The 21,494-nt window shown below is 41.1% G+C and overlaps 1 protein-coding gene across 7 annotated transcripts in view; it reads left to right on the plus strand.

The window, feature by feature from the left end:
• The window catches only part of SPECC1 (sperm antigen with calponin homology and coiled-coil domains 1), a 94,290-nt gene that overhangs the window by 56,679 nt on the left and 16,117 nt on the right, over positions 1-21,494 (plus strand). For 4 of the 7 annotated variants that reach the window (XM_074594401.1, XM_074594403.1, XM_074594402.1 and 1 more), the window contains 8 exons: positions 1,168-1,375; positions 2,050-2,123; positions 2,657-2,835; positions 11,755-11,900; positions 12,115-12,215; positions 13,461-13,542; positions 17,094-17,244; positions 18,198-18,300. In XM_074594401.1, coding sequence (XP_074450502.1) covers positions 1,168-1,375; positions 2,050-2,123; positions 2,657-2,835; positions 11,755-11,900; positions 12,115-12,215; positions 13,461-13,542; positions 17,094-17,244; positions 18,198-18,300 — 1,044 coding nt within the window. Of the gene's footprint in view, positions 1-1,167; positions 1,376-2,049; positions 2,124-2,656; positions 2,836-7,296; positions 8,610-11,754; positions 11,901-12,114; positions 12,216-13,460; positions 13,543-17,093; positions 17,245-18,197; positions 18,301-21,494 lie in introns of those variants that run through there. The other 3 variants (XM_074594405.1, XM_074594406.1, XM_074594407.1) reach the window with 1 other exon arrangement.

The following is a 21,494-nucleotide window of genomic DNA, read 5'->3' on the forward strand; positions in this document are numbered from 1 at the left end:
GCAAGCTTAAGTCAGTTCCTGTTTGTATTTTGTGTGTGATCCCGGACGTTCAGAAGAGAGCTGCAACGTGTGGCAGCCTAGAACAAGTGTTAATAAAGCACAAGCCAGTGATTATGTCCCACCGCCGCAGAAAGAGCGACAGTGTGTGCAGCCTTTCCTGTGTGGGGAAGGGATCATGAGAAGAACGGTAAAATTGGCTAGTTGCAGAGGAAGAGAGCGTTGCCAAAAAGCACCTCCATGATTTGAGTGATTTAGAAAATCCAGATGGCCTTTCAGCTTAAATAGGTGACCACAGCAAATGGAGTTAGTAGAGGAAGCTCCCAAGTGCTTACTGGGGCTGCAGTTTATGAAGAATAAATGAAAAACTGCTGAGTGCTCAGACTCTGTACCAAACTTTTATTGCTTGGTTTGGAAACCACAGATTTCCTCCTTTTTACTCTTCCTTTCCCTCAAATTAAGCTGTTTTGAATCATTGGCTATTTGTGACACCCAAACAAGACCACAGGCTTCTGTAAGGCTGCCCTTCAGTTGGGCTGTGCCAGTGCTGCTGGCTGAATTGGCAGCCTACACCTTGCTTTTCCATAGGTTGTTCTTACTCGGAGATCTCCCCCCGAACCTGGAAGCATTGATCTGTGGGCCTGAGCCAACAAACTGAAGTGCAGCAGATTTCCCCTTCAGTGATTCCAGATGTCCTATATCCAGAAATGTACTTATCTGCAGTAACTAGCTCTGCTACGTATGTTTTCACAATCCATTGAAAATGCTCATGGTAAAAGTAGCAAAATTGTTAACGTGGACGAACTGATCGTCTTCCCCTTAAGAGAGTGATATCACTCTCATAATGCAATACATAAATAGATGTGGAGCTTTCCAGGAATATAATTCTTCTCTGTTCATTACCTGCAGAGATTGGTTTGGAATTATGGTCATTATATACTTAATTTCCTTTGTAGCATCTTGTTTTATTATCTTTATTACCAGGAAAGAAAACTGACATTCATAGCTCATCTATGTTTCCCGAAACTGTCTCATTCGTGTTGAAACTCAGTTTATACAATACTTAGAAGACAGGTTCAATTCTGAAGTCCGTGAGGTGCCCAGTAAAATCTCTAATGAGTGGTATCTCTTAAGAAATACAGACTTACAGCTTTCTTTCCTCCCTTCCAGGCTGAGAATGAGTGTGGTCAGCTGAAGGAGGTGTGTGACCGGCAGGCTGAGCAGCTGAGCAGAACCAGCCAGAAGCTGCAGGAAAAAACATCAGAGAACGAAGCGGATATAAAGAACCTGAAAGAGACCATTTTCGAGTTGGAGGACCAGGTGGAACAACATCGTGCTATAAAACTTCACAATAACCAGCTCATCAGTGACCTAGAAAGTAGGTGGAGCTGAAAAAAGGATTTAAGTGAACTTATTCAGGGGGCTCAGTTATGGCTACAACAGGGAGGAGGCAGCATGTCTTGGTATGTGTGACAAGGGCCTCATTTTAGAAATATTCCAATTTTGGCCAATCCTTTCTGTTCATGCACAAAAGTCACTATTTTAACAGTTAGTGCTGTAGAAATAGTATTAGAGACAGTCTCTAAACCTTACTTTGCAGCGAAGGATGTTTTGCCTGTTCTAGAAACTGGAATTATTGGCCTTTTAAAGAGTTTTTAGGCAAAAGCAGTAGTAAGAGGCGTAAAGTCGAGGTTGCTGTTGCCTTGTGGAAGGGGAGCTGCCACCTGGTGGAATGAGTGGCACACGTCCCTTACCAGGGCTACCTCGAGTGCTCAAGGGGCGTGTGTACGAAGTGATCCTGCTGTGTGATTCTGTAAATTTAAACGACTGGTTTAATGCCTCAAAATAATAATTTATTTCAGAGATGTTTGAGCAACAGATCTTACTCTCGATTCCATTCCTTATCCACTGTGAGAGGATCTTAGTCCAGTTCAGTCTATTTACTGGCGTTACTAGAAGCAAAACCAAATAGGCTGCTCTGCCCTCCCATTTTCGCTTTTCACCCTTGCCCTTATGTGTTTAATAATCTTTTCCCTTTTTTACTGTTCCTAGGTAAAGCAATGAAGCTGGAAGAACAAAAACAAGATACAGAGAGGCAGCTGAAGGCTCTGACTAAGCAAATGAAGGTAAGGCTTAGACTCCGTGACAAAGCTAAGCTGAGCTTTTATTGCATTTCTGGATTTGAGAGAAGCGTTGTGTTTTCCTAGAACCATTGTAGAAAGTTCTTTCTACATCCTTTCATTCTCCATTCTCTTCACTCATTTCTAGCTGTTTCTTTGCCTGTGAAGGAAAAATATAATATGTCCTTTGCAAATTACTTTTGCTTTTTCTACCTATGAACTTCTGCTACTTTGGAACAGCTGTTCCTGCTCTTCAGCAACAGTGCTTGTAGTGGTATCACAGATCTGAATGATCAATAGCTGTAGGAGGAGCTCTGAACTTTTTGTATTGGAATGGAGAGCTTAGCATCAGTTTCTTTGGCAATCCCGTTGGTACTGTGTAGAGAGGCTAGTGTTTAGTTTGACCTCAGCATCATCTTGAAATTGCGGTGAAATCCTGGTCGCTTGTGATGACTGCAAGAGAGATCGTAACTAAACGCTCAGCTCAAATAAGTGCATTTTTACATCAAACAGTTTGGGATTCTAATTGCTCTTTCTAGGAAGATACAGAAGAGTGGAGGCGTTTTCAAGCTGATCTGCAGACTGCAGTGGTTGTAGCCAATGATATTAAGTGTGAAGCCCAGCAGGAGCTCCGTGTGGTAAAGAGGAAGCTTCAGGAGGAAGAGGAGAAGACTGCCAGACTGCAGAAGGAGCTGGATGAAGTGAAGGGCAGCAACAGGTTGGTTACCTACAAAGGCCAAGATATGATCTCTGTGACTGCTAACATGCGTGCAAACAGTGCTTTGTCAATAACTATTCATTGGCTTGAATGTGCATGTTGTCTGTTTTTAACTCTTCTGACGGATTTTGTTGTCTTTTATTCTAAGATGTTTCTGTTGTTTTTCTTTTTGGCGATCTAGTTCTGTCAACTAAGCCATGAAGGTTTTAATCAGCAAATATTAAGTAACAACAATTGCCAATATCCTCTTATAGCTTTGTTCTCAATATGATATTTCACTGTGTTTTATTGCCTTCATAACACTCTGTGCAGCTGTATTAACCCATCTGTGAAAAGACTGGTTGGCTACATATATTCAGTGGGACATCCGGAAGAGAACTCATTAACCTGAGAGGAGTCAAGGACTGTATATGTTCAAATTGAAACCAGGAGTAGCTGGCCTTCTTTGTTCTGCAAGTCACGTGTTGACTGAGTGATCAATGCAAGCACTAGGATTCCTCATCTCACCTTTCCTGTCCTTAATTTGAAACTGATTACGTGATTAGCTGTGTTAAATGGGCTGGACTGTGGCCCGGGTTAGCACTTAGCCCAGAAGTGACTTTGTCACGCAGCGGAGCCCCCCCCCATAAAACAATTGGTTTAGTCTCAGTGGTTGGAGGGGGAACAGTAATCGTGACCCATTCAGAGATACAGCCCAGCATGGGAAGCTGTATGTGTGGGGCTTCCCTCTGTGGCAGCACGTAAGAACAAAAGTGACTTTTACAACTGAATCTGGAACCAGTACAGATGCCTTACAATGTGGCTTTTATGCAGTACATGACCTTTTATGTACCGCCTTTCATTCCAAAAATCATACTGCAGTTGAAGTACAAAATAAGAAGAGATGGAAAACAAAAGATGTATTAGAAGGAAGAACCAAACTTTCTAAAGACGACAGTGCTCCGCTCTTTTTTTGCGTTGACGAAAGCAGAGCCAGCAGAGCTGCAATGATGAAAATTTGTACAGGGGGAATGAAGAAAGACAAAATAACACAAGAAGTGGTAGTGTTTATCAAAAATGTGTACCAAATTAAATTGCTCCTCTGCATTTTTCCATTTAGTCTCTCTCCTAGTAGACTCATGGCCACTGGTAGAATAGCCATAGGAACATGGTAAATCCTGTCATTTCTTACAGGTGGAGTAGGAGTCCAGCTTTATGTTTATTTGCTGACTGTTTTCCATTCAGGAGTTTCCAGAGCAGCTGCACAGTAGATGGAAGTAAAAAGATGGGATGGCTTTTGTGCAGAAGTGTATGGATCAGAATTCCTGTGTTGACGGAACAGAAATACTTCTTTTCAGAAAAATAAAGGAATGTGTTTAAGCTGCAGTTTCATTATCAGAGTCCCCAGTGGAGGCAAAGGAAAGCTATTACAGACTGTGTATTCAGACAGAATGATTACCAGACAGTACTTAAGTTCTGGGCTCTGTTTCCATTCCTAATTTGTTCTTAATGAAATTTCCCTTGTTTAGAGCGGGGTCCGTATATAAGGGCAGGAATCATATATTTGCAGTTTCCCCTCTTTATTCTTTTGGTTTTTAATCTGAAGATGTGTTTGATAATACTTTAATTGAGTAGAAGATGACCTGCTAATTTGCAAACTGAGATATTTATCTTCCATGTATAAGGAGCATGGCTGCATTGTCAGCTCTTTGGCCTAAGAAACCTGAGCTGCAAATACTGGTTTTGAAATTAGATCCCCAGAATCCATGCATACATGATTGCAGAAGGAGGTATTCAGACATGTATTTAATTAAGTCAGTTTTGGTATTTATCTCTCTCTCTTTTTCACGTATTTATAGATATATGTCCGTCTTTGCGTCATGTTGACGATCTGTGTAGCTTGCTTTGAGTATTACATTGGTCGTGGAGTCAGATATACTGTCTGCGGTGGGCAATATTTATTCTCTTTCAAAGACAGGTGTTGAGAGCAAATTTTGCATGTCATTTTAAGTATAACTTATTTGACTCGCGGTGTCCATGCAGAGAGTGCAAAACTGCTGTACTGAGTGGTGTGGAGAAGGTAATGAAGCCTACATAAATCATTGTCTAAGCAAACCGGCGATCAACAGCTAAGCACTGAAGTTTTAAAACTGTACTGACCTATAAAACAAATTCTTGAAGTTGCCAAAGCTCCTGCTGTGAGCCAGTTCTACACTCCCAGCTCATTGCATTCCTGAGGTCACTGTCTTCCCCAGCACCTCAGCTTCTTTCACCCAGAAGGTTCTGGTGATACTGTTGCTTTTAGTCAGCTTTCACAAATGCTACTGCTCAGAATGAGCAGTAGATTCTGGTTCCTGTGGTGACTTTTAATGCATGCCCAGCACTGGTGGAAAACAGTTTGTAGCATGATACCTTAACACAGTCTATAAAGTATTCCTCATTCGCTAATGCTGAGCAGCTGTGTGCTCAGCTGAATATCTGACAGTCCCTAGTGAAAGTTTCTTGTCTGATTTTTAAGCTCTGATTGGAAAATCCACCTTCCAAATAGCTTTCTACTCAATGGTTTTTGGCAAAATCTCAGCCATCTCTTGAGGGTCATTAGACTCCACCTCATAAATTGATCTTGAAGCCAATTTATCTCCTACAACATCCTGCCATTTTAATGTTTGCCTGTGGCTGCCTGAGTTCCTGCCTCCAAGTTTGATTTCACCGTTACATTCTTCTAATCAGACAAAAAGTCATTTTTGGTTCAGGAACAGCCAAAGAACTTGCAGAAAAAGTCCTGATGAGGTCATCAGAGTTCATCTGAATGAAGGTAAGCGCCTCCCAAAGGCATCTTTAACACAGATTAAATGTCGATGACTAAAAATGTTGGGGGGAGGTTGGACCAGTATCAAATAAATGGGGTAAGGGAGAGAGGAGCTAACTTGTCCCAAGTTAGTACTGATTGAAACCTATGAATTGATTAGCCCATGTTTCAGACAGTCTTCTATGATATTTTACATCCTAATTAATGTTGTTTCTCGACAATAAAAAGCAAAGGCTTACAGTCCAGTGTTCTGAAACTGTCTCCTCACAGGTGGTGGAAATTGAAATTATGTAGTTTCTATCCTTGGAGGTTTTCAAGATCAGACAGAATAAGACCCTGAGTAACCTGGTCAGACCTCCCAGCTGATCCTCCTTTGAGCAGGGAGTTAGACTAGGTGAATTCCTGAGGTCCCTTCCAACACGAATTATCCTATGATCCTGTAGCAAGTTTTGTCTTTTCAGAACACTCGCCGTGGAAAAAAAAATCATTTTTGTAGTGTTTTAGGATCTAATATTTAAGTGGTGAAAAAAAAATGCTATATTGGGTTTGTAAAACAAAGGAAGAAAGTTATTGCTGAAAGTACCCAAATTACAGAAGGCTCTTTTTGGCTTCATTACACACCCATTTCCAAGCCTTTCTGGCAATCCGCTGCTTAGCAGCAGTAAAAGATTCAAGGTCTTGCTTTGACTCTTTCCCTTCAAGTTCTCAAAATGATTTGGCGCTGTAATGTTATGCGCCTTGAAGCAAGAACATGGAGGGAAGGCAGTTGGGCTGGGAGTAGTACTCACAAAACAGAATTTATATTTGTATTTAAATGACTTCTTAGAATAATAAAAAAAAATTAACCAAATCTTCAAACGGAGGCCTAAAGTGAAGATTGTGATGTATCCCACTAATTTGCTTCTGTTCTTCCTCCTAAAGTCTCAAATGCCGCAGCATGGCAGTGTTACATGCTTTTTCTCCTGGAAATAAGCTTGTACTCTGTGTGTATTAAACCCTGCTGTCAGTCTGTATGTGCTGATGTGCTGCTCATTTGTGCCTGTGTTTTGCAGCTGTTCTGTCGTATAGAGGTCCGGTAGTTCATTCTGCTCTCACCAACAGTTAAGCAAACTAGAGCAGGGTCCTCGAAGCATTGTTTGTTTGCTCTAGTTAGTGACTCCTCAGAGTAGTGCTTTGCTTTGGTTTGGTTTGGGGGGTGTGGGTGTGAGATGGGTTGGTTTGGGTTTTTTTTGGTGGTGTGTCTTTTTGGGTTTTTTTTTTACACTGGATGGAGATTATTCCATCCCCTTTGGTGTAAGGACCCTGAAACAGAAGCTCTATGAGGTAGAGCAATTCTAGTTGCTTGGAGGGGTTCATGTTCCCATTTTGAATGAACAGTCCTGAACGATTAGAGAGGAAAGCCAGGAACACCACCGTCCCCGTCCTCTGAAACTTTCCCTGGCTTTAAATACTTAATTTCTTCCTGAGCAACAACTTATTATTTTTGGTATTGTTGTTTGCTCATTATGTCCCAAAGCTGAGTTAGTGGAGCATTAAGCAACACCATCAGCGTTTTCCCCTCTCTTTTATTTAGTGATGATGGAATGATTAACTGTCAACTAGAAAGCTGTACCTCAGGATGGGTATTGTATTGCTTCTTCTAACTTCCTCGATTGTTGTCTGTATTTCCGTAGGTGCCTGATCTCTACCAGCTAACACAGCCCTGAACGGATGCATAGCCAGGCCTGTGAGACACTTCAGGACATACCTTCAACTTGCAGCTGAAAAAGGGAAGTTTCAATTCAAGAAAGCACCTCCAGTTTTTTATTGCCCTGCGAAAGTCAAGTGTATCGCAAAGTGTGAATGCTGCTCAGGTCTACATCCTCCCCATGGGCAAGAGCCTGTTTTTTTGTTTCAGAAGGCTTCTCTCTTCAGAAGACTCCATGAGGCGGAAAAAGTTCTGAATTAGTCTGAAGCCAACTAGGCCATAAGAAGTAATCGCAGAGATTTGGGGAACTGAAGTAACTGAGGGCTCTTTTGGAGGGATGGGAAAATTTGCCCTGAAACAGAAATTCAAACATGCCATTTTAAGCTTAAGCAAAAAATTAAAACTGTGAGTGTGTGTGTTTAATTTCTAAAACTTAATGCACATACACATTTTGAGTTCTCCATATAGTATTATATTCGTAGATCTATCTGTGTGTCTAAATACCTGTATGCGTACAGATCAGTATGTATGCGTACACACACGAACTCAAGGGATAGCTTACTGAAATCCAGCAGGAAAACTGAATAGAAACGTGAAGTGATTTATTCAGTATCAGCTGCTTTGATGGTTTCAGATTTTTAACGTTGTATTGACAAGGCACTCGCCACTGGGTGGCATGTCTGACTTGGTGTGCGCTAGGAAGCGGGGTGGTGCCCAAGGAGCATGTCCTGCTATGACTTTCACAGACAGTGTCCCCTGTGAGGTTTGTCCTGGCTTGCAGAGTTGTGGATGGAGAGATCAGAAGGAAAAGAAATGAATATATCAAGCCCCTAGTAAATATCCTCTCAGAAAGGAGATTTCCTCATGCCCTTAACTCAGGTGAAGTATATGATGATCAGGGAGATCTTGCTGAAGTTCAGCTTTTGCAACTGGAGATGCCTGGAGAGAGCTTTACTTGGATGCTAAGGAGAAACTCAGAAGTCACCATCTCTACCAGGAGATCATCGGGATTTATTCCAGGACTGGAATTTCATGTTTTGGCTGTGGGATTCCCATCCTTTCCTCCTGGATGTGAAGACTTAGCAAGGGCCTGGTCTCAGAGCAGGCTGAGCTAGTTGAGAAGTCTGCGGGACGTCCTGGCTTTGGCATGGCCTTCACCTTTGTGCCGTGCTACTGGAGTGTATGCATATATGCACACTTGTGTTGCCTTTCTTTTCTGTGCTGGCAGCTGTTGAATGTTGGTTTTTATGTTTAAGAAATATATACTGAAAAGCCAAATAAATGTTTAAGTGTCTGGAATTGTCTGCTGCCTGCCCTCGGCCTCTCTTCTGTTCTGTGCATCCGTAGCTGTGTGTCTCTTCTTTGTGTCCCTTAGAGTTCAGGAGGATTCACAACAATGACAAGAACTGTGTCAAAGACTAGATTGCAGAGTAATTATTTCTGAAAATATGATTCTTTGGTTCTAGGCCACCTGTAACGAAGACATCATCGGAGCAGTTTTGAAATTTCACAACGACATGAAGGCTGCTGTTGCCACAATCTATACATTAAGCACAAAAAGACTTGCACTTTGGCAGTCTGTTGTCCACGTATTCCAAACCTGGAAAACAAGGAGACTAACTCTTGCCATTAGAGAAAAAGCTCACTGCACCTACTTCTCTCACCAATGAATGAACGAAACCAGGCAGTGTTTTTGTGAAAAGGGCTGTACATTTTAATTCCTTTGTGGTTAAAGTGCTATGCTTCCTCCTGGAGCTGCTCCACTTAAGCCAGCTGCACTTGCAGCATCTATCTATGTAAACCATTCATTCTTGTTTCAAGGAAAGCATACAGCAGTAGGTGACATTTTGTTCAAATCCATCCTTTTTGCAGCAGAGCTTGCTTAGTCGTCTTGGATGGCCTAAGCTGTACCAAGCTGAATAAATTCTGTGCCCAAGGAGTCATTTTGGGTTTGAAGTTATGGCTTGTCATTAATCTTTCTAAGTCATGTTCTCCTACACTGTCGTCCTGAATTAGCTTGCTACTGCAAGTTAAGCTCTTACTCTTCTGCTTCTCTATTAAGAAACCCATATATGTACACATACATGCATCCCCTTATCATGCAGATTTTTCTCTTTAAAAAAGGAAGGTACTTGTCAAGTTTTAAACTCTCCATTGCTTGTTGGCTGGCATGCGTGGTTTTAGTTGAAGTACTCTTCTTCCTACCTTTCATGCCAAGGTTTGCAGCATGAGAGGTCTCAATTTTCTGATGTGATTGTTTAATCTAGGAGGTTGTTCAGGGTGCATTAGAAGCCTGTTAGAAATATACAGATTTAAGATTACAGGAAGCATCCTAACAAAATTGGAACTGGTAGTAGCTCCAGCACTTGAATCTTCATAATTACTCTGTATAATGACAGAATAATGGCACATGATTTCTCAGTTGACTTTTCTGTGGCACGGCGTAGGGGCTGACCTAGTTACTCTAACTTTATTTAGCATGTTTGCTTCCTTTTGTAATCAAAGGCTAGACTGAGGAGGACTAGTCTGTGAGGTTTGAGCTGTGCTCAGGGTTAAATCCTGACCAATGAAGTGATGGCTGCCTAGAGCACACCTCCGGCTTGCTTTATTCTTAAGATTTGCCAGTTGGCCTGCAGGCATTTACTATTCCTTTCTTACTCTGATAACACTCCACAGACCTTGTGCATATACCCTTGTTACCTCAACTCTTGAAAGTGTAATGGATTACATTGGGTAGTTTGGTATCTTGAGGCAGAAATCTGTCCTTCTTCCATACTTTACTAAAAGCAAGACTCCTTTAGCTTTTGTGTTTTCAGATAACTAAAGTGCAGATGCCGTCAGCTGTTGATTTGTTGTTTATGCTTTATGAAGCCACACAGGAAAAAGTGAAGGGTAGAGCTTAAAGTTAGTTGGCAAAACACTGGCTCCCTCAGAGCTCAGTGAATCTTACCCAATCTGCCTTCCCTCCTTATTGGATTAAATGGTGAATGGGACTGAAATAGCTTTTTCTCTAGCCATCTGCCTCTGCCGGCTCCCCTGGCACACAAGGAGCTTGAATGAATTAGCAAAGAAATAGCCAATGTCTGCTTAAAGACAGCACCTCCTTAAGGTCCGACAAAAATAGAAACATGAGTCACTCTTATTCTTTTATTCATTGACACCCTTTAGCCCCTTGCATTTTGTAGGCCGTGATGCCAAAAGGGAAAGAAAAAGATTCTGACTTCTCTTCTTAGCTCAACAGAAGTTATTCAACCCTGTAGGCACTTTCTGGATGGAGTCCTCCATCCTTCTTATGAAATAATTTCTGGGTTTGTGTTCATGTAGCTCTTGGTGCCTACCGTACTTAGGAGTAGGGAAAAACAGTGATACCTCAGAACCTGCAGATCAGCACACATTTCTTAAGCAGCTAGGAGATTAGGGAAGTAATGCACAAATACGCTCTTTTGATGTGACTAGACTTTGTTATCTAATTCCAGCTTTCCTAAACTAAAGCTAGGTAATTACGCTCGAAGTCTAACTGAGAGCTACTGGGTAAGTACGGTGTCAGTGATAAGCAACGTCAGCCAGATCCGTAAAATGCATGACTAGAAGCAACGGTTCTACTGTATGGTTACACTTGCTGTTTAACATAGCTGTGGACTTTCCTGTACTAACTCCTGTAAGTGCAGCACCTGAGCTTGACTTCAAAATGTCTTTACAAGGGAGTAACTGAATGATCCTTCCTGTTACAATATGAGCTTTTCTTCATTCCAGAATTCTGGTATTCTCGTGTCTGCTAGGATGAAGCACTTAACAGTTTTGTTCCCCATATAGCTGCTTATGGATTGTGATTGAGGGTTTACTTGTTCAGCAGATGTCCTTGTTGATAAGCTGTAAGAGTTGAGTTTCCAAAGTTTTTCATTATGATGTATATTTTCTGATTTAATTTTTTATGGCTCTTATCGGAACCCTGTCCAATTACTTATTTTATTTTCAGTTACGGCATTTTAACTGGTAACAATGACTCTAGCAGTGGTCACACCAATTAAAACCTTAGAGTGTAAAATAACATCTTTCTCTTTGGTTACTTTCCTCATTATACACTGAGGACCACAGTAGCCCCTTGGCCCCTGTGCTGTATTGAAAGCCCATCTTCAGGTAATTATCAACGATTACTCACAAGTCTCATCAAACAGCTTTTTTCTGTGATAATCTTCCATCGTGTGTGAGGACGGGGAATGGGGATGATATGGCTAACAATGCAGAAAAATTTGTTAGACTCAATGATTTAATGTTTGCTAGGCACTCCAAGAAAAGAACATGAACATTTTAATGAGTGGTCCCTGTTCTGGGCATTACCGTAAAAGATGTGCATCGTTGGATTTGCCTTACGGCATAGAAAGACCTTTAATCTCTGCTTGCACTTCCTGTTGCCCCTGACTTTGATCTGGTTTCTGCTTTGCAGGCTGACAGCTGAAGAGGTAGAACCTCTAGAGGCAGATACAACCAACCGCTGGCAGGGAGTCTGCATTAGCAGAGCATCTCCCACACCGTCAGAATCTGCAGCCACTGTGAAGTCACTGATCAAATCATTTGACTTGGGATGCTCAGGTATTTGAATACTGTATTTTGTTGGGAAAAAAAAATTCTAGTAGTAAGCAGGTAGTTTTTGCCACTTTGTGCTGCTTCTTAATGGATGTTTTCTGTCAGTGCTTGGTACGTAAATGCTGTCTGTGGAATGCCACTACATCAGTGATTCCCTGCTCTGACAAGATGGGGATAGTTGGGTTTGAAATACAAATGTTTCCATGTTTTTTCCGTACAGGTAGCACTGGACAAAATATCACGGTTCACAAGGTCCCCAGGAGCCCTCTGAGTGGGATTCCAGTGAGGACGGCCCCAGCAGCTGCTGTTTCCCCCATGCAGGTACAAGGAGCTCTTTCCATCCTGTAGTTTTAAAATGGGTAGGTGCAGTGTTTGCTACAGCGTGACATAGCTTCAGCATCCAACGTGCATATGTTGACAAGGGGAAGGGGAAACTCATCTGTTTATTTGCCACAAAACATCAAATGCTGTAGTACTAACAAAAAGGATCAAAGTGAGTTTGTCTTTAACTTCAGCTTAGAGGTCACAGTGGACGGATGTGAACTCTTTGGAATACAGTTTTGAACTTTAATCACTGTTGACCAGAAAATAGGTTTCGATTATTGGCAAACCTCAAACTAAACTAGGTAGCTGGCATGTGAGTTGAAAGACATGGGATAATAAGTTTCTAAGATGCGTGCTCCCAGTTATCCATTAAGTTCATGCTGTGCTGAATGAAGAACTCTTACAGTTTGGGGTTTTTTTCCTACTGAAGCATAACTGTTCTGGAATGAAGTACTTAGTATGTCACTGCACCAGTTATTTAACTTTCTGTTAGCAATTTTCAAATCTGTGGTGCAACGTTATTGGCAATACGGCTTTTGTGAACGATGGAGGAGCAAATGTACTGTGCTTCCCAATTTCCACATGTGCTGAAGGTGGCATACCATCAGACTGCTAACCTGTCTGGGCTGGAGAAGTCATTGCATGTTTTTTGACTGGGTGGTCACTGGACTTACAACAAGTTATTCCCCTCTGGATCTGGGTAAAAAACAGTTGTGAGGCTGGGGTGTTTAGGTGAGTGTTCTGAAGAATCGGATGGCTTTTGAAAGACTAATGCGTGAGCTCATTTCTTTCAGAGAATCAGCAAAGGAAGTTTAAAGAATAGGATTAAACAGAGGTTTAGGAACCTTTTATTAATGCCTGGCTGGGGGGATATTAATGCTAAAAACTGGTGCTGGGGCTGCAGAGTCAAGAATCCTTCTGACTTATGATTCGAGGTGTTGGGGACAGAGGGAAGGTTAGGAACAGACATTCTTACTTCAGGTTTGTGACACTAGATTATGTTTGGCAAGAGAAAAAATGGTGCAAATAGAAATGGAACCAGTATATTACCAGCTAAAAATATTGTTCTTTTATTTCTCACAACCATTTATCCAGATGATACCTTGTTGAAAGGTTTGCGTATCCCTCCACCTGATTTGTGATCTTGAGATAGCAGAAACATCTCTTCTTCCTGCTTGCCTATTTAAGCATGATGGCTAGTATTTTTTTTAATTATCTTTTGTATGTTTATTTGTTTCGCAGAGACATTCTGTTTATAATAATGCCAAGCCAGCCAGCAAAGGCGTTGCCAGACACACAGATCTTTCAGACCTTCCTCTTGCAGGTAAGTTGCAGTAAATGTACAAACGTTGCCTCTTTTTGCTAGCAAAAGCTTGTCGTTAACTGTTGGCCTATGCCTGAGCCATTTTTCCTCTTCTGGTATGGTCAAAGGAAAAATGAGAAAGTGTCTTCAGGGTCTTTGTTTGAGAGAGCTTATTAATTTTGTCATGTTTCCATTCACATCTTGATCATAGCCTTAGAAAACTAAAAAATAGCTGGTTTATTATGATGTGCCAACACAAACTTGCCTTCTTTATTCCAAAGTATCCATGGCACCTCTCTAATCCATGCTGTGGAACTGGAGAGGATTGGATTTTGTTCAACATGTATGTATCTGGAACAAGTCCAAAGCACTGTCTTCTGAGGGCTTATTTGTTTTTAAATTGAGCTTCATTTGAAATACATCAAACATTTCAGATATCGATGTGACTGTTCTAGGAGCAGTCATATTTGGGCTCGAAATAGTTTGTTTTGAGAGTTCTCAAGAGATGCGTTTGTTTTTATTTCACACTTTGCTTTTGTTCTCTTGTCATTTAATATTCTTTTCTACCAGTGTTTGTTTCCCATTTTCTCTAGGGCCCTTTATTTTGATTATCTAGTCCTGAATGTAGTTGGTGCATTGGAATCAAAGCTAGTAACAACAGATTATTGGATTTTTAAGGACAGATGAAATATTGTATTCCTTTAGTGAAACCTCAGTGAAACTGCAGAGAGGGACAAAAAAAATCAGTCACAACTTGTTCATTGGTAGACTGGTTTTTCTGCAACAGTTTGCCAGTACGAGAGAGCAGTTAGAGCCTGTCTTCATTTTTAGACTCTTCAGATAATCTGCTAAGATTCCCCTTCCATCATTCAAAGATGAAGAGATAGTGGATCTGAACAGCAAGAGAGGTTATAGGGTAGATGGCAGCATAACCAAATAACATCTTGTCTGTGCGACTGGCTTCTCCTGCAGGAGTAAAGGCTAAGCAAGCAGAAGTTACCAGTGGAACGGACGGAGTTTACTTATTTGTATCAGTTGGTTTCCAGAAAATGCCTTGTATGACAGTGTACTCTGATCCTAAATGGAAAATAAGACCTTTTTAGTATTTACCAGCTTACAGTAAAGTGAAGTAATGCGTCAACTGTGTAAAATAATGATAGTCCTTAAGAATAAATATCCCACTTCGGGCCACGGATAATCGCTATTACACATGGATAATTGTTCTGTGAAAATCTGTTGATATCAACAGATATTTTATTAGCCATTGTATGGTAAAAATTTATGGTTGCTTATCTAACAAGTTCCTGTATTTACAGCTTCTCTTTGTACCTGGGTTTAATTTAGTTCCAGTAATCCATAGCAAAGGTTTACTATAAAGTTGTAATAGCTCTGGTTCCAATCTAAATAATCCTGGAAGGCAGTTGATCCAAGCCCTGTGCAAACAACACTGAATTAAAAAATATCCCCAAGGAAATTCAGAGTGAAGTAGTCTCCATCATAATAATCTTCTGGCTGATTCCATCTGACCAGTATCACAGCAGGGTTCTGTGATGTCCTTAACGTGACCCAAATGTTACATCGTTGGGGAGGAGAATGGATTACTTCGCAGAGAGAGCTGATCTTTGGCTATGATCTTTTCATTTAGAATCAGAGGTTTACTGGTTCTGTCCTGGAGTTTCTAGCAGCCAGAAATAAGTCAAAGGAAGTATATTACTCATGCAAGTGAAACTCAGGGTGCAAAACTGGATACTGTTAGTGTGCACCACTTCAGCCACTGCTGTAAAGTTCAAGCCAGTAACCACAAAGTCTCTTTTAAAAGTGCAAATAGATAGTACTAACAGAATGGGATTTTTCCTTAATCATGTTGGCATATTTTTCATACGTTTATGACTCTGTTTCTCTTTCCAAATTACTCCTAATATACCCTCATCTTCTCCCTCTTGTCTTTCCAACTAATGCTTCCAATAGCCTTTATTACTATCTGGGATCTTTCCTTGTCCTTCCTTTTTTCTGTACCGTGCATGAATGCACAGCACTTCCTAATTGGACCGTGCCATTAGCCAGTCCAATTATGTTAATGACAATTTAATAGTGCGATTTAATAATGTGGGGTTTTTTGCTATCCTTATAAACTAGTGTGAAACCTCCATTCTTCTTCATGATGTTCAGATTTTATTTATTGATATACCTTTTTTGGTAGATCCGTTTCTCTAAGCAGAATACAATGGTCCCAAGAATCATTCATTGGATGCCTCTCTGATTGGGGTGGCTATTTAAATTTGAGGCAATTCCCCATAGATCCAACCCAATGAGGATCTAGGAGAAGCATACACATTTGGAATATATGGTGGAAAACCAACAAAAGGGCTTTTAGAAAGCGTGCTGTGGGCTCTTTCGTGTTTGTTATGGATTCATGGCACACACAAAGAAGGGACAGATGAGTGGAAGGAAGGATGACCCTGACTGAGCAAGGTGTATACAATCGAATGCAACAAAGCTCTGCCTACAGCCAAGTTGCTGGAAGGGAGACAGTCTCTTGGGACTGGATTCTGTCCTTTTCCATTTGGAGTTCTTAATAGAAAGGAACTTAGCAGCCTTTTATGCTGTGGAAAGAAGGTGCAGAGTTGCCTATAGCTCTCGGCAGCTACAAATGCTGATTTAGTCTTACGAAATTCAGGAGCCAAAGCAAAGGCAACTGCAGGCTTGTTGGAGGGATGTGTTTATCTGGCAACTGCTGATACACACACCCGGTTTACTGCTGAAAAGAATTTTGGGACTGATTTAGTGGTACTAGCCTCTGCTGGAGGTGAGATAAGAAGGAATTCACACCTCTAGGTGATATGGCATTAATTGAGAATTAACACAGGGAGGTAACCGAGATAATTTGATTTCTATGATCTCTTTGGCTTGTCTTCAAAAACCTATTAACATTGGATTTTATGGCTACTAATTTTGTTGATTTTATTTGATTTATATATATGTACACATATATAAATATGTATAGTAAAATATATTATATAGAAGTAGGTAATATGTGTAATAAAAATATAGATCCATCTGCTATGAATTTATTAAGGCTTCCCAAAGTCCTGTTAGGTAGGATGCCAAGCATCGTGTTGTAATAAGTGCCTTGTACTGCTGCCTTGAGCTGGGTTGTATCCAGGAGACTAGAGGCTTTCTTGTTGCAAGTCCGCTAGTGACAGAAAAGAAATTATTGTGCTAGGGCTGGTCAGTCATCTGGTGAAGATATCTGGCGATCAGCTTTTGAACCTTTAAGACTGTAGATTTTGGTATTTCCCCTCATTCACCTGAGGCCCCTACCCCCCAGCAGGAGCATCAATCACAGGAAACCAGGCAGTCTTTACTGTTTAAATCATCAAAGCCATTCCTTGTTATGATCACCGCTAATCTGCTCAAGGTTTCCTAGCCCCATGTGTGTTTAATGAACAAATGAGTACATTTGTTTAGAATCAAAACAACAGACTACATATTGTGTGCTGGGTGGCAGGACAGTGATTAATCAAATTCCTCAGACTGCAAACTGACAGCTTTTTTTTTTTTAATTCCCACAGACCTTCTGAAGGGGAGAAATGAAGAGCTGAAACCAGACCATTACCTCCGTAAAAGCCCCTCCCTGGAATCCCTGAGCAAACCCCCTATGGCCTTCAGCAGCAGAATGCTTACCTCTACCCCCAGCAGCTTGAAACCCCAAAGCAAGCTCAGGTACCCTCTCAGTTTCGTGGGAACAACAGCACACTGGAAAGATTGACGGCATTTCCTGTCACCAAGATGAATGATTTAATCTGGTGGACCCCTCTCTCCAGTGGAAACCCTGCTGGCTCAACTGTCTGGTTCAGAATTACCAGGCTTTGTCAGATCTAAATAACAAAATTCAGATTATAATAACAACATCTGTAAGATGAGCAATCATGACAAAATGAGGATAGCAAGTTTTCAGGAGGCACTCAGTTGTATACAAGAATTCCATGATGTACGAATGGTCAACGCTCATTGTCTTACTCTAGCTTTGCATAGAATCATAGAATCACGTGTTAGGGTGAGTTAAAAACTAAAAGCTTTAAGGTCTAAGGGAAAGTTGGATACATAATTTTCTTCTGTCTTGAGAAAAACATACATATTTTCCACCATTGTGTCCAACTGTAGATGCTGTAGGGTGGAGACAGTGCAAGTGTTGGCCTTTAACTGGCTTCTAGGCCTCGACTGCAATACAGCTTCCAGAATTTCCAGCTTATTCAGGAATTCGTTCTGCAGCAGCTCAACTGGATGTGAATTCGCTGTTACAGATTCTTTAGACAATTTCTTTCAATTGTACGCCTAAGTCCGCCTTTCAGTGTGTAAAGCAAAGAGGTTACTTGGAAATTTAATATGAAAAGCTGATGAAAACAGTAGCAGAAATGCTGGGTTAACACATGCCCACGACTATCCATAGGCCGCTGTTTTTTCAGGTCTTTTTCAGGTATGCAGTAATACCAACTGAATTTGTCTCACCTCAAGGCAAACATAGAACGCAAGCTCTGAAAGCTCTTACAGTTTGGTTTACATGTAGGTTCTGTGCTGCCATTCTGCTTTGTCATACAGATAGTATTTACACACTGGTAAAAACGTAGAGACTTCAGCATATTTATCATCTTCTCCCTTATGCGTCCCTGGATTAGTGTGGAGAGGAAGGACCCGCTGGCAGCGCTGGCTCGGGAGTATGGTGGTTCGAAGAGGAACGCTCTGCTGAAATGGTGCCAAAAGAAGACTGAAGGTTACCAGGTAAGGGAATAGGTACATTTTTACTTTTCTCCGGAGAGAAGTTAATCCCTTTCCTATAGGTGTGCAGTAAGCAATGTCACTTCAAAGAAATATGTCTATTTTTGCATGTTTACTTCTACTGGGTGTTTCCATCCTCTTCCTTCAGATTTCTTTAACACAGCAGCTCCCAATGTTACGTTGTCATAAGTAATTCGTATACAAACACCAAAATATTTACTGCATCAAAGGTTGCTGATGGTGAGAAACAGAGTGCGTATGTGCAGCAGCTCCGATTTGGCATCAATTTATGAAATTACGTTTTAATTAATAGTTTTTCTGTAGGCCTTTGTGGGTGCTGTTCTGTTGTGAGAGTTTTTCCATTGGTCGTTTCTGTAAAATCAAAGAAATCATTGGGTTTTTTTGTGTGGCCTTGACTAAATGAATTTTTTGGCTTGGGACCCCAGTCGTTCTGATCTGCTGTGGTTTAATGGGATTTTTCAAAGCAAGGTTTGACTGCGGAGAGTGATTTTCCCTGTTAAACAGGTATAATGATTTGTGCAGTTCTCGTATGGCCATTGCTGTGTTTATCAAGCTCTGGTTAGTGTTTGTATGCAGTTGAGTTAGGCCTTTGGTTCTGCTCGTAACTGAGCTGTAGAAGGCAATTATAGACAACAGTTCATCCTGTGATATATGCTGGGTGTGCAGGATGGTCTTGGTTTGATATAATGTTGAGATTTGTCTTTCTTAAGAATAATATTGTTTGTTACTTAGAGCAGAAGACAAAAGAAGTTATCACCACATGATATGCACCCTGGAGCAAGTCTTTAATAAAAGCAGAGTCCATCTTTTAAAGTAAATAATAAAATATTTTTTTTCTTCACAATCAGCTCTTTATGAAGCGTTAGCTGCAGGGTGCGGGAGTTTGGAAGAAAAGACAGTAGCTTTCTCCTTAAGTAAAGGGATCTATAAAAGTTTGAGTCATTTCTTAGCACTGGTGTATTCATCTGGCTTGCACCAATTTTACAGAAGGACAGGTATCAGAGAATGCTCTTGACTTCAGACACACCTTAGAATAAAGTCGGGGTTAGCGTTTATCCTGCAGTTCTGTGCTACTGCCTAAAAGGCTACAGTGCCGTCCCCTGAAATTGTATGCTCTGTGCTGTCTTGATTTATTTTATATCTCATCTATTAAAATTCTCCTGGTCTTGAATTCGAAGGTGTGGGGGAAGGTTGCAATCCAGTCCTCAGAAAATGATTAATGGAATTCAACTTTTCCAAGTCTAACCTCTGTTAAGCCAGCAAACCCATCTCTGGAGTAACGCTTTCTCCTGACAGTGTTGTCCTTTTTTCTTTCAAAAGGCACATACGGTGAGCAAAACAGTCTGAGTTCACTTTGTGTCCTCTGTAGTTTTCTTTCTCTGATTACACCCAAGTTGGACTAAACGTATTGCTTTTTGAAATTATTATGTGACTTTGCAAATATAGAGGCTTGTCCTGATTCTGTAGGTACCAGATTGGCACCAAGCGTATTCCCTCTGTGATAGAATAGAAAAGGAGTTTTGTTTTTCTGTGCTGAACCCAAGTAGTGGAGCTAACTGCGTATCGGATAGCAGGCCACCCAGGAGGTATGCAAGGCAATCCGGGTCTATTTGTTTTTCCTTTTAGTATTAGTCTCTGGAGGAAAGTATGTCCATGCTTCAGAGGACAGTGGAAGTCTTTGCTTTCTATATGGCTGCTGGAGTGTTGTTGCTACGTGACTGTCCACATGATGTTTCAGAAAAAAGCTTTGTCGTTTTGGTTCCTGCCTCTGGTGAGGCTCTGGTTCTGTTCACAGCTGTCCTCTGTCGTTCCACTTTCTAAAGCGGCAGAAGGAGATTTCAGCAGTTTTTGAGAACAAGCAGGTAAAGCACTGTCAAACACTGCGCAATCCAGGAAAGTCCGAGAAGCTCAGACTGTGATGCAGTAGGAGACCTTATTACACAGAGTGTCAGATCTCAGGGCAAAAATTAGTCAGATGAACCAAAGGACAAACACGGTATTGATTTATGGTGAGAGTCTGGCCTTTCTATCTTCACTGCTTCATTTAGAGGCATTATCTCTTGGACATTCTTCCTCAGATTCTCATTCCCATTGCGCTCTTTGTGGTCCGTTCACTCACTCTTCTTGAACTTGCTTTTCCCAGACCCTTGCACTCTTACGATAAGGCTGATATTAAGCTCCACAGGGAGTTTTTATCATTCTTGAGTACAAAGAACGGGAGTGGAGTAAAGAACGTCATCCTCCTTCCTGCCTTAGCCGCTGCAGTGGTGGGAATGAGGTAACGAACTCCACCGAGCAGAACCCTGATGACGTGCATGACTTCTTTTCCATAGATAATATCCCTGTCTATGAGGCATCTGTGCAAATCCCAGTATAATCTGTCATGTTCTTTCTAACATGAAGTCCAGAACCACAGATAACTTTGGATGCAAACTGTTTTCAGCTCTGTGATGCAACGGAATGAGAGAATAAAAGACTTGTTGCTTGGCTGCCTAACTTCTCTTTTCAGTGGCGAAATGTACTGCCTTTAAGGTCTAGTACCAGTTCCTCATCTGTGCTGGTGAGGAAGAGGGAAATTCCTTTCTGTTTAAATTATAAAGATGCCAGGTTTCATTAAACAGTACAAGCAAAATGGATTAGAATAACTGATACTCTCAGTAGCAGCTACTACCCATGTCCCAGATTCCCTGAGGAAAAGCTGGATTAGTGACCTAGGAGAGTATCTGGGGATAAGACCTAGGGACCAGCACACAAGTCTCCACTTTTAAATGCTTTAATCCGTAAAAGGCTTATACTATAGATAGAAATTTACATCCTGCTTCTGGGATGTATCCTTGCATTGGCTACAGTGGGAACATTCCCTGGCTTTGAACTTCATCGTGTTCCCCCGGAGGCAATCTCATAAAACAAGAGAGGGACACTGGAGGGAGTTGAGACTCCCCATTAGTAGTGGCCTGGAGGGTTTTGTTTGTTTTTGAAAAAAAGAAATTGCATGAGTTTACAGTAACTGAGGGGAAACATAAAAGCATCTGTGTTTCTCTAGTCTGCTATGTCATTTCTAAGATCCCTATTTAAACAGTGATCTGATACCAAAAAGATATGAACGCTCAGGGGAAAGAGTAGTTATTTAGAACATGAAAACATAATCACTAGAACGAAAATAAAGAGGAAGTTCA

Source organism: Larus michahellis, chromosome 7 (assembly GCF_964199755.1).
Source record: "Larus michahellis chromosome 7, bLarMic1.1, whole genome shotgun sequence".
NCBI lineage: Eukaryota > Metazoa > Chordata > Aves > Charadriiformes > Laridae > Larus > Larus michahellis.